General features: G+C 38.9%; 1 protein-coding gene across 1 annotated transcript in view; it reads right to left on the bottom strand.

Moving 5' to 3' along the window:
- Positions 1 to 6649: 6649 nt before the first annotated feature.
- Positions 6650 to 12577, bottom strand: part of Styk1 (serine/threonine/tyrosine kinase 1) — a 13235-nt gene continuing 7307 nt past the window's right edge. The window contains exons 6-9 of the mRNA XM_005369202.3: positions 10866 to 11080; positions 8586 to 8626; positions 7838 to 7934; positions 6650 to 6903 (exon numbers count right to left, since the gene is read on the bottom strand). Of these exons, the coding sequence (XP_005369259.1) occupies positions 6699 to 6903; positions 7838 to 7934; positions 8586 to 8626; positions 10866 to 11080 (558 nt within the window). The 3' untranslated portion in view covers positions 6650 to 6698. The remainder of the gene's footprint in view (positions 6904 to 7837; positions 7935 to 8585; positions 8627 to 10865; positions 11081 to 12577) is intronic.

The raw sequence follows: 12577 nt of genomic DNA, 5'->3' as shown, positions 1-12577 counted from the left end.
CTCTCTCTCTCTCTCTCTCTCTCTCTCTCTCTCTCTGTGTGTGTGTGTGTGTGTGTCGGGTTTGGAAGGAACATTCATAAACCACTTTTACTTTCTGGTTGCCCTGTGGTGTGGGTGTGGCTTTTTCCTGGGTCTTGAACTGAGGTTTACAAGCTGTACTTTCTGTGGGTATCTCTGATCTCGAAGCACATTGTTAAGTAGGGTGTGGCTCTACTTCCTGTACCTGGTGAGGTGAGTAAAAATACATTCCAGTGGCAACCAGAATATAATCCTCCTGAGTCCTAACAGAAGCCTTTGGACAAGGCTTAACAGTTATCTAGTAACCAACAGCCTAGACTAAGACTAAGAAAGCAAACAAAAAAAAATAATGAAATTGAAATTAATTTAAAAAAAAGAAAGCAAGATAGAATGGATCGCTCTGATGGGAAGTTTGATGTTCAAATAACACATGAAGCTGAAAAGCCCAAACAGCACCTACGGAACAGTTTTTCGTAGCAGAACTTGTGAGTCACTTCGTTCCATAAGGATTAATAGTAGCCTGGGTGCCTGAGGTGCTAAACCACAATTCCCAACAGTTTAAATCAGAAGGAGCACTCTGGTGTGGGATGGTATTGAAGAGCACAAAAGGACAGTAAACTTACACATAGTCCACTTTTCAAATCCTAGTCACCTCTCTGTTACCAACACTGAGTAATCCTATTGGATGACTCATGGCCTTCTGTGGTAATCCTAAGAAAGTACAATCTCCAGACCGTCACCACTTAATTATATCTCCACCTGTGTGATCATTAACTAACTAGAAACACAGTAATCAACTTTGCCAAACACAGACCTGAGAAAGTTAAATGACACGTATATGATGTGCTTAGAAGCCTGTACTGCCTGAGTTTTAACAAGTATTTTCTGTGTGCCAGAAGAGATGGGCATTAGTCATAAAACAATAGAGCAGCCTGTATCTTCAGAAAAAAGAGAATGCAAACATGTAAACCAAACATCAGTACAGGGAAGTAATTAGTATTACATATAGTATATACATAGAAAAGCATCCATGTACAAAAAAAAAAGCCACAAGTGCTTTTACTGTAGGTGGAGTTTGAAATTTATAAAAAGAAGTATTAAAGAGGACTTATAAAGGCTGTGTTATTTGAATTGGCATTTTGATAAGCAAATTCCATGAATGTCCTACAGTACAGACCAGCATTTCAGGCAATGGATGACCCAAAGTAAGGCAAGGCAGTGCGAACGTGTGTATTTGGAGAAAGCCAAAAAACACAATTTCTACACTTGAAATCAGTAAGTAACTAGAAGGTAGGGTTTGAGAACGTGGAGTGATTTTCAAGGCAAGTTGGTAAGAGTTCTCTTTGGTCATTCTTTTTTTTTTTTTTTTGTTTGTTTTGTTTTTTTCTGAGAGGCAAGGTCTCTTTGTGTAGTTCTGGCTGTCCGGGAACTCATTTTGTAGACAGACCAGACTGGCCTCGAACTCACAAAGATCCAGCTGCCTCTGCCTCCTAAGTGATGGGACTAAAGGTGTACACCACCACCACCCAGCCTCTATGGCTATCTTAGTTATGTAGTTGTCACAGAATTTACTCCCTCTCGCAGTAGGGTGGTAGGCTGCTATTTAGGAAAACACATTAGAAATATGCATCACCACACCTTACCACTAGGATTGCTCACCAGTCCGGTTTGCCCAGGTTTGAGGAGTTTTCTAGGATGTGAAACTTTAAGTTTTAAAACCTAGAAGGGCCCAAATTATTACAAAAATAATTCACAGAAACTTAAGCGCAGTGTTTTATAGTATCTGTGAAGATGTCAGTTATAATCGTTTTCATGGAATTCTATAGAAGGCCTTCTTCAGTGACCTTAGGTTTTATAGATCCCTACGTGTTTTTAAGATAAAATAAAAAACTGTATTTACCAAACTCTTCACATTGTAAGTCAAGAAAATACCACAGTAAGACTCTTTACACTGTGTTTAGTATTAAAAAGTAGCAGAGGAGTGTTTTGTACTCCCACATGGAAAACACTAGGGATGTGGGAAAGTGTTGAGTTTACCGAGCTCTTAAGTGTAGCTAGTGAGACTGGGGAAATCGAACTCTTAATTTTAATTAACTTACATTGACATTTAAATATCTCACATGGCTAGTGTTTCTCATGTTATAGTAATGTAAGTTTCAGGCCAGGCTGTGGTGGCGCACGCCTTTAATCCTAGCACTAGGGAGGCAGAGGCAGGTGGATATCTGTGAATCTGGGGCCAACCTGTTCTACAGAGCTAGTTACATGACAGTCAGGGAAATCCTGTCTCAGAAAACAAAAAGAAATAAACAATAAAGAGTTTTAGCTATCCCTAATCAGATGGGAAGTGGTGAAAATGCACTGTGAACATTTTTCTTTCTCAGTTACTGTAGGTTCCGTATTGAGGTGTAATTACATTGTCACCGCTGCCTTGTGAAAATGAATGTTTTCATCACTTAAGTGAGACAAAAGGACTGTTTCTGCCTTTCCCAACACTGTGGTCAGCTTCACAACACCTTGTGAAATCATGTTGAAGTAGGAAGTGAACATTCCCAACTGCAATGGAAAGTGAGGCTTGGTGGCTTAATGTATATCTGTTCATAATTATTTTCCACTCAAGTGTTTTTTCAGCCATGTGGTTCTTTCATTTCTGGTTGTGTTCTCTTTTGATTTTTATTGAGTCCTTAAACTCACCTATGTCACCTATTCTGGCCATAACCTCCTAACCAAGTGTTGGTATTTCGCGTGTGCATCACACACCTACCATTTTTAGGTGTGATTCTTTCTTAGAATTGTAAATCTTAAATTCTCTGCTGGGATTTTTTTTTCTATGTATAGAATTTTCTTCTTTTGAGTTTTTTTTTTTATGTCTCTTCTGCCCTTCTATATCTTTTCTATTGAAAGTGACCAAATCATTCCCTCTTACAATTTTAGGAAACACTCTCGAACTGCATCATGATTAACACTATAAGCGATAAGCTTATATTTTCATTTCGGATCAGTAATTTTCATTATTTATAGAATTGAATGTCAGAGCTGTCTCCTTCAGTACAATGAATCTGTACAGCAAGAGTCGTATGAAGTCTAATGCCACACACTAAATTTGGTACATTTTAAGAAGGAAAAGCCAAAGTGTGTCCATATCCACCTGCTCACCTTCGTCTTTTATTCCACCTTGGGTTTCCCTGTCATAGCCATGACTTTTCCCACTTGATAGCAATGCTTCTCAAATCAATCCCCATCATTCTGAAAATCCAACCACTCTTATACCATTGGTTATCAGGTAGGATAATTGTTCACCATGACATGATAGACTGAATTGAATTATTAGGTTTGGAACAGCTGGGAGACAAATTCTTGCTGGATATTTGTTTATACCGTATGAAGATATGTCCTTGTGATTGTTTTAATATAAAGATAAAGAGCTGATAGCCAGGCGGGGAGAATAGGTAAATTTACAGGCAAAGGGATGAAGTGGAAATGAATTTAGGCATGCAAAGGAGATGCAAGGAGACAGGGAAGATACAGGATGATTGGTACATGACGACATAGATTAATAAAAATAGGTTTTTAAAGCTCTTATAAGCTAGTTAAAAACAAGCCTGAGCTTACGCCAAGCTGTATAATGAATAATAAGTCTTTGTGACATTATTTGGGAGCTGGCAGGACAGAGAAAGATGCAGTACAGCAAACATAACAATATTATATAATTTAAGCATACACCATAACTTTTAATTTACTTTCAAACAAGAATATTCTACTAAAGATAATAGACTACCCTCTGACCTTCTGTTTTTGTGTTTATGTGTTTGACTTATTTCACTGAGTATAAGATGACAAAGCATTCCATAAATTATTATAGTAAAAATGAGAAAATTTTATTAATTTACACTAATAATTTTACTACTCTATTTTTTTCTTCATTTAATATGGTGAAGTGGAACTGGAGAGAGATAGATCAGTGACAAAGGTTACATACAAAGGACCTGAGTTTGGTTCCCAGCACATATGACAGACAATTCACAACCACCAGCAACTCCAGCTCAGGGAATCCAACACAGCCCTCTGGCCTTCCTGGCCACCTATAGCCATAGGCACAAACTCAAGAAAAGAAACAGTAAGCCACGCTCCATTTCGTTATGTGTCTCCTCCCCCTTAAACACATATGCTACAACCCTGTAGACATCTTTTCAGTTTCTCACCTGTGTATTACTTTATCTGGTTTTGATTATGGTTTTGTTTTTCATAGGTACATGTAGTCATTGTATGGCAAATTTGTCAAGTGTGTGCCACAAAACATTTGGAGGTCACAGGACATCTTTAGGTGTTCATCTCTGCCTTCCATCTTGTTTAGGTTGACCTCTGGCTCTTTTGTGGTTGACAAAAGAGTATACCACATAGCTGGCCTGCAAGCTTGTGGGGAGTCCTGTCTTCATTTCCATCTTGTCGGTGGTATGATAAGATTACAGATGTGTGCTCCCACATCAACTTTTTACATGGATTCTGGGGATCCAAATTACATTCTTCAAACTTTCACGGCAAGCACTTTATCCACTGAACCATCTCCACAGCACCACACTGGTTTTTCTTACCTCAAAGTTGTCATTCAAATCCCACTCCTAGATACTTCTCACTCTTTCTATGACCTGACCCTTCCCTAAGGTATCCATTTAAATACCATGTATTCAGAGAAGTCTTCACTCATCACTGCCTTCTACTATCCCATGGGTGTCACTTATAACATTTAACATAAGTTTTTAATTAGCAGGTGGCCATACATAAATACATCCGGTCTCATTTTATTCAGAGCTTCCAGTTTCTTTATCCAACTCACTTCCCACTGTCTGGCACAGAAAGCCTTGACACTCAACATTTTTAAATATTTAAATAAGGAAATACTTTATAAAATGGCTCAAATTAACATCTGGGAGGCAAAAATTGGATTCCATCCATTTTCTCTCTCCAGCACACTTAAATCCTGACTACTTACTGTGGTATTTAGCTGAGTCACTATGACTACATCAAGATCTCAGTTGATTCAGTGGTAGCAGTTTTCAGCTGCCAGCCATCTTTTCTATGATAGCTCTCCTCATCCTTCTAAAGGTAGCAGGGTGTTCTTGCAAAGTCACAGGTCAGTGTGTAAACAGAATTTGTCCTCACTGTAATTCTTACAGTGTTTCGCAATCATAGGAGACTACTGTCATCGGCCAAAACCTCACACAAACATGATGGCTCAAGACCAGCCTGTGTCTGTAAGTTCCTGGGTTCAGTTCTCAATGTTAGAAAACAAATAATACATGATGACAGTTAATGTTAATGGATGTCCTGCTCGTACAATACCACCACCTTTTAGATATTTGATGCCCTGTGTTATCACAGGCCAGGGCTCTCTTCAAGGCCGCAGTGGATGTTATATTATTAAAAATAATGGAAAAAATGTTCTAAGTTGTGGGAGGGGACTAATATTTATTGAACACATATTATATGCCACATATTATACAAATACATAGTCTCCTTGACCCTCACACCATCCTGTGAGGTAGATAGTCTTCTCATTTTACGCATAAAGAATCTCTTTTTGGATAATATAGGTCTTTATTTTTCTGTTAAAATTGATTCCACCTATTTTCTTTTCTACTTCCTATTGTAAAGATTTTGCAGCTATACGCTAGAAAAGTCTACTTCTAGTCAAGAAATACTAATTTAATGAGTTGTTTCACAGTGTTTCAATGAATGGTTGAAAATTCAAAACTACCACCCATCCCTATCAGGTTGCTTCTTCTTTGGATCTCCTAATCCACCTGGGTTGCTGGGTCTTTTTGCTTGGTTTCCATGTTTCCTGCTAATCACACAAACACACATGCACATGAGCACACACATACACATACGCACATGCACATCCCCTACTCACCCACACATTTCATCACTAGTTCTAATTTTGGTTCTTTAGAATTATTCTCCGTAGTCTAACAGAAGTAGCAAGCAAATACAATGTTCTTAATCATGAAATGACTCCCGCTTCTAATTAAATGTAATATCAAACAGGATCAACCTGTCTCAGAATTCAATAAAAGTTCAATCTATAGTCAAGAAAAAACTCAGTATTATTTGTTACAGTTCTCCAATGCTTCATGAAGGGAATAAGACTGAATAACTTTTATCTCTCCTCTATGTAGAAGAGACAAGGTCTCTTCTCAAAGGAGATCGTGATTTACCTTACACTTCACAGGGAAAAAAAAACTTGAATTTTCTTTCTCATGAATTCCTATGTTGGGTTCCTGTTCATTCATGCCATCTGATTTATTCATACTCTGTAATAGTTTAGATTAAAAAAAAAACTTTTTAGTAGTAAACCAGCCTGGGGTGGGTAGAGCCAGCCCTTTTGCCCTATTCCCCAACAGTCATTGCAGATTTTAAAAACTTTCTTTGGAATGACACTGTCTACCATTTGTCCCAGGCGCTCGGGACTGGGAAGCACACAGATAGTGAGTCTTAGCTCAAGAGTACATGGTGTGTAGAGGTAGAACCTCGTCCAGCAGCATTTCATATTTCTAGGAAAATATATAGGGAAAGATGTGGAGTCCATGTCCTTTTTCTCCCTTTGGGGCCCATAGGAAGTACCTTCTCTCTCCTCTTGAAGGAACTTATTCCAAGTACATATAGTCTCTTGTCTGGGGGCGTCTTCAAAGGACACTGTAGCTGTAGGAAAGGTTCTCTGCACGGATGCCAGCCACATCTGCGTACAGTTCAGGCACCACTAACTCTGGCACTTGCAACACAGCCTTGTCATTTGCAGATCTAGAGGCAGCTTCTAGGCGCAAGCACAGCTCTGCAGGTAACGGACGGCTGTCCTCACTCCAGTGCCAACAGCATTTCATGATGCTGTACCTGAGATGGAAACAACAGAGACCACTGTGAAATGAACATTGTTCCTCTTCAACAACCAAATAAAAGCTCTTTGATCTTTCTGCCCCGTCCCCCATTGTATTTCCAGAGACTGGTACTCTATCATTCTCTTTAGATCAAGTCTCTCAGCATGGTTTTCTTTTTTATATAATAGAATGCTGGAGACTTTTCAGACTAAAAAGTGACAGAAGAGCTCTGCCTTCTCCACCATGCAGTGTAAGGATAACAGGGCTATGAGTAAATTGTTAGTTCCCCTCTATGGTGTGATGGGTGGAGCTTTTAATCATTTCGTTTACCTTCTCATCAGCGTGATAGGTTCTTTTAAGTCCAGGCACTTTGTCTGAAGGCCTTTTGTGAAAACAAAAATTAGAGTCCTCAGTGATTGCCTCAAAATTGTAAGAATGTGTGTAATGTATATATAATGTATACATACGTGTATGTCACAAATGCATATGTGATAAATATACATATATGACATATTTATGGCTTGAGCCTGAACTGTCCCCTTCAGGCCTATGTTTTAAGTGTGATTCCCCAGTTTGTGACACTAGGGGAAGTATTTGGAAGTTACAGCCTCCTGATTCCAACCTTTGTTCACTGTCTGCTGGTCCACAAGCATGTGACCAAGCTGTCTATGTGCTCCCACAACCACAGACTGAGCATCTCTGCCTTGCCTTCCCCACTGTAATGGAATTGAGACAAGGTCACGCTTTCTTCCTGAAGCATCTTCTCTTGGGTACTTTGTCACGATTAGAAAAGTGGCTGATACAGTTGTTGAGCAGAACTGCTTTATTTAAGACTGTGCATTAGCATAGAAGGACAATGATCATCCAAGGCACGCAGAAAAAGGTATAGTGATTAGGGACCGAACCATTATTTCAAATGACAGAAGCTCAAGCCTATAAGAACCACTTACATGGCATGTGTGCAGCTGCTGGGTCTCTTCATGATTTTCCCTCTCTGGAGATACTGTAGAATGCTGGTGGGAGGGACTTCAGGGTATGGTGGTGCCCCTGTCAATACAAAAAACATGAGAGCAGCAAGAAACCTTCTAATATGAAGTGAAAATAACTCCAGTATCCATTGATCTGAGACAGCGGCCTTTAAGCCATAACCATGGGAAAATACTGTGTACAGTATAGTTGCTTCCTGCAGATTATATAAGGATACAGTAAATTTCAGAAAAGATGTTCTGGAGAAGAATGGTAATATTAGAAGTTCCTTAGTTTTAATTAAGGAAAGTAATAAAACGTGGCAAAACAGAAAATAAGACCTGCCTTCCACTCTTTATAACATAGAAGGAGCTACAGTTTCTAAATTGAATTGACAAATAAACTTGAAGAAAATGTTCTCACATTTATAGAAGGTTGCTGTGGGAATTATACTTTAGGTTTGAACACATTCTATGGAGCTGGTATGGTTTGGGGGAAAGAAAGGTAAAAGGGAAAGCTAAAGAAGAGAGAGAGAGAGAGAGAGAGAGAGAGAGAGAGAGAGAGAGAACAAAATGAGTTGATATGATATTTACATAGAATTTATTGGAAAGAGGCATAGAGTCCATATCAGTCCAGTGCAATCTGGCCTGGCCTGAAAACACTTCCTCAAAGGTTCTAACATTCACCCTCCAAATGAGCAAGCTTGCCTGTTCCCCTGGAGGTCGTCCTTACCTAGAGTCACCATCTCATAAAGCAGGATCCCAAAAGACCAGCTGTAAAAGAAGCAAAGTCATCCATTTAATTTCTACCTTTATCTTTACTAAAGAAAGCTTACTTTAACATCAGCAAGGAAATGAAGGAGTCAAAGAGAGATGAAGTGTTTTAGAAAGAGGATAAGTCACAGAGTTTATTAATGAACATTCCTGCCCATGTCTCTCAGAATCTCTATCTTTAAGGGCTGAGTCTATATCCCTTCTTCATAATATGTGTTTGCTGTTGTTATTAGCATAACGAGTGTGCAATCACAGATCCACTCACTGAAACAGAATGTCCCTTTTTATCTTTTTCATCTTCCATTCTCTCTGTGCTCAAATTCTAGCCTTAATTAAATACAAAGCACACAGGGACTCTTCATTTAACCACTGCTTTCTCAGTAGATATATTTATTCAAACATAAAGAAAGTACTAGTAAACTTTAGATATTTGGAAAGGAAATTTGGCTAATCGGTATGACTTTAGAGGCACATACTTCACTATTACTACCATCATTAAATGAGCGACATTTTATAAGTACAATTGCCCACAGTCTGTTGAAAAGCAGGTATAAGGGATACATCAGAGGAAGCATCCTAATGGACTCATCAAGCCGATGTTTCAACTCCCACTGCCTCTTGTGATATGGACCCTAAGGAAGGCATTCTGCATTGAACTTTTGTGCCGAGCTGAGGTACATTATTTCCAAAGATCAATTTCAATTCTTTACAATCCTGATTAAACCAGTTGTATATGTAATTATAGTTAAGCAATCATCTAAGTGCTATAGATGCTACTTAAATATTTGCATAAGATATATCTTTAAAAAATAAGTTGAATGTTTTAAAACGAGTCCATACGAGTATGCTGCTAAAAAGAAAACGACCTGGAATAGTATTCCACATTTGTAATCCCAACACTTGAGAGGCTAATGAAGGAGGGTCACTAGTTTAAGGACAGTCTGGCTACACAGCGAGACTTATTTTAAACAAAACAAAAATAAGGCAGGTGTGGTGATGCATGCCTTTAACTGCAGCACATGGGATACAGAGGCAGTCAGATTTCTGTGAGCTCAAACTCGGTAGTTTCTACATAACAAGTTTCAGGATATCCAGAGATATATAGAAAGGCCCTGTCTCAACTCCAGCCCCACCCCAAATAAAAAAATTAAGTGAATAACATATTACAAAATTGTACTGATGAGTCAAGTAAAAAATGAGATGGGGAACCTGGACAGTAGGGGTGCATGCCTTTAATTCCAGCACTTGGGAGGCAGAAGCAGGTTAAGCTCTGTAAGTTCAAGACCAGCCCAGTCTACAGAGTTATATTTAAGACAACCAAGCCTACACAAAGAAACACTGTCTCAATTAATTAATTAATTAAATGAGAAGAGGAAATAAAAGTCTCAGATTGTTTCACAAATATTTTCAGGTCTCTTATTATATGTACTAAGAACCATCTCAAAGTGGCATCCAGCCATGAGTCATGATTGCAACTATTCAGACAAGAAATAAAGCTTATATCTGTGCATTGTGGCATGCATGTGTGACCCTGCATTTCAGAAGTGAATACAAAGAACTGTGGCTTAGGTGCTGCTTTTGCATGTTCAAGACCCATCACAAAGTGTATATTTTTCTCCTTAAAAGTTCTGATAAATAAATATGCATGTATGTTTTTCACTTAATAAGTGATTTGGGAGTGAAGACATAGCTCAGTGACTAAGAGCACTTATTGCTTCTGCAGAGGACCTGGGGCCAGTTCCTAGCACGCATGTGTTGGCTCACACCCTTCTATAACTCCAGTTATGTGGATCTGACACTTTCTTCTGGCTACCAAGAACTCTAATACATACATGGTGCACATAAACTCATGCAGGCACATGCACATAAATAACTTAATATTTTTTTAAAAAGTGACTTGAAATGTGTATAACTATTTTACTTCAAATTCTTCATTTCCTGACTCATAAGTGTAACCATGCCCTAAAGGTTAAAGTAAGGCTGCTAAGGTAAGTCATCCAACATTGATTTGAGTAATATTTTCACTTTTTTCTTTCCTATTAAAATCTGCTAATGTAATTCACAAGAACTACCAGGAAAAGCATTTTTAAATAGATTGAAAGCAGATGGCAAACATTTTTGCTTGACAGTGTTTGATTTCAAGTAGAGATCTGATTTGCAGACATAAGTGACTACATGTGCAATCACATTCTGGGGGAAGCACCAGACCTCAAAAAGAAAAAAGAGAGCAGGAACATACACATCTCCTCTGATGCTTGCAGGTTTCAGGAGAAGACGTTCTGGAGCGAGCCACTTGAGAGGGATGGTGCTGGTACGCGCAGAGGAAATGGCCCCTTGGGTGTGGACTTCATAAGCCAGGCCCAAATGGCAGAGTTTGACAGTCAGGTCACTTTGGATCAGGATGTTCCTGGCAGCAACATCCCCATGAAACAGATTCTTATCCTGCAGGAATTCCTATCAGCATATGATCAAAGGCAATCAGCATTCTGAAGGTCATAGTTCACAAATAAGACAGTCTTGGGTGGCCTTCAAAAGATAAGAAACTTCTCTGCTCCAAACACTCACATCAATCAATGAGATCATTTCTAAAGCAGGATAAGGGATTACCAAACTCAGTGAATGATCCGAACGGCACTAACACAGGAATTTAACTTCAGTGCTCAGGATGGATCCTGTTACACCAAGTGTTCTATGTGAGCACTCTGGAACTATGCTACATACCTACTCCTAACACTGGACTCTGAAAGCATAATCGCATGCTCTGTGTCAGCCCTAGCCCCTCTTGATTGTACTTTCCCTTCAGATGGTACTCAGTTCAATTCTGGAACATATATACAAGGTTCAAATTATCTCATTCTGTCTTTCCAACTAGATGATGCTGGAAAACCCAAAGGAACACAGAAAGTCACAGACTCATCAGGTGATTGTTGACTGAAAACCAGTCTCTTAACTCATACCAATCCACTAATAGTCCTTAATTCAGGCTCCAGATCAAAATTCTCTGAGAACTTGTAAAAACAAACGTTAAGACTTTTAATACAGACTTACTAAGCCACCATCTAGAAAGAGAAAGGGAGTGACTTGTAGTATAAGGGAACAAAGGATTCTGGTGTAGTTAGAAAAGCAGTTGAAAAGCAGTGTGGCTGGTGATGTGTGCTGGATCTGCTCCTTTTGCCTGAAGCCACTCAAGCTGTGTGTGACTGAAAAGCCAGAAATCTGGGGTTCCGACTACCAAACACAGACAGGAAAAGGAAATTTAGAGGGTGAAAGTGTTAGTGTTCAGTCACTGATGAAGAAGACCACGCCTAGCAGTTTTCTGTCTCTTGGAAATGTTTAGAACCAAGAAATCAAATAGGATGAGCAAAATTAAGGAATGTATAAGAAAATTATCCTATAATAAGAAAAATTGAAGAATGTATAGAATTTAAGGTCATTAAAGATAACAGCAAAACATATAGCCTTGCCTCCTGACAGGTAACACAGATGCTTAATGGATGCATCAGTTTGATTGGCGCATCCCCCTAGGATTGATACCTCTGAATTTACGATTCGGGAGGCAATGCAGGATAAAGCTCACAACTTAGCAGCACTGTGACTAGAGATAACTGCTGTGTGGTGGCCTCTCTCCTCAGCCTGCAGGAGTTCCAACAAGAACTACTTCTCTTTCCTCCCTTCACTTCCTTTTTACTCCATTTTTCCTAATTTCATTTAAATACCTGATGGGCCAGGCATGCAGCTCTTGCTGTGCAAGATGCCATGAGTTCAATTCCCCATACTATCACCGCTACAAAGAGTACTGATCCATTCCACACATTGTGGTAGCAAAATTCAACAAAACGTAAAATCATAGTTTCACAGAGCCTTGGTTTTTATATATAAAATATCCATTTAAAATACATCCAAATAATTTCACACATATAGTTATAATTTTGATAAAGGTAATTTTTTTTT

This window comes from Microtus ochrogaster, unplaced genomic scaffold (genome assembly GCF_000317375.1).
Source record: "Microtus ochrogaster isolate Prairie Vole_2 unplaced genomic scaffold, MicOch1.0 UNK46, whole genome shotgun sequence".
NCBI lineage: Eukaryota > Metazoa > Chordata > Mammalia > Rodentia > Cricetidae > Microtus > Microtus ochrogaster.
Note: the sequence above shows the minus strand (reverse complement) of the source record. Positions and strands in the feature narration are given on the sequence as shown.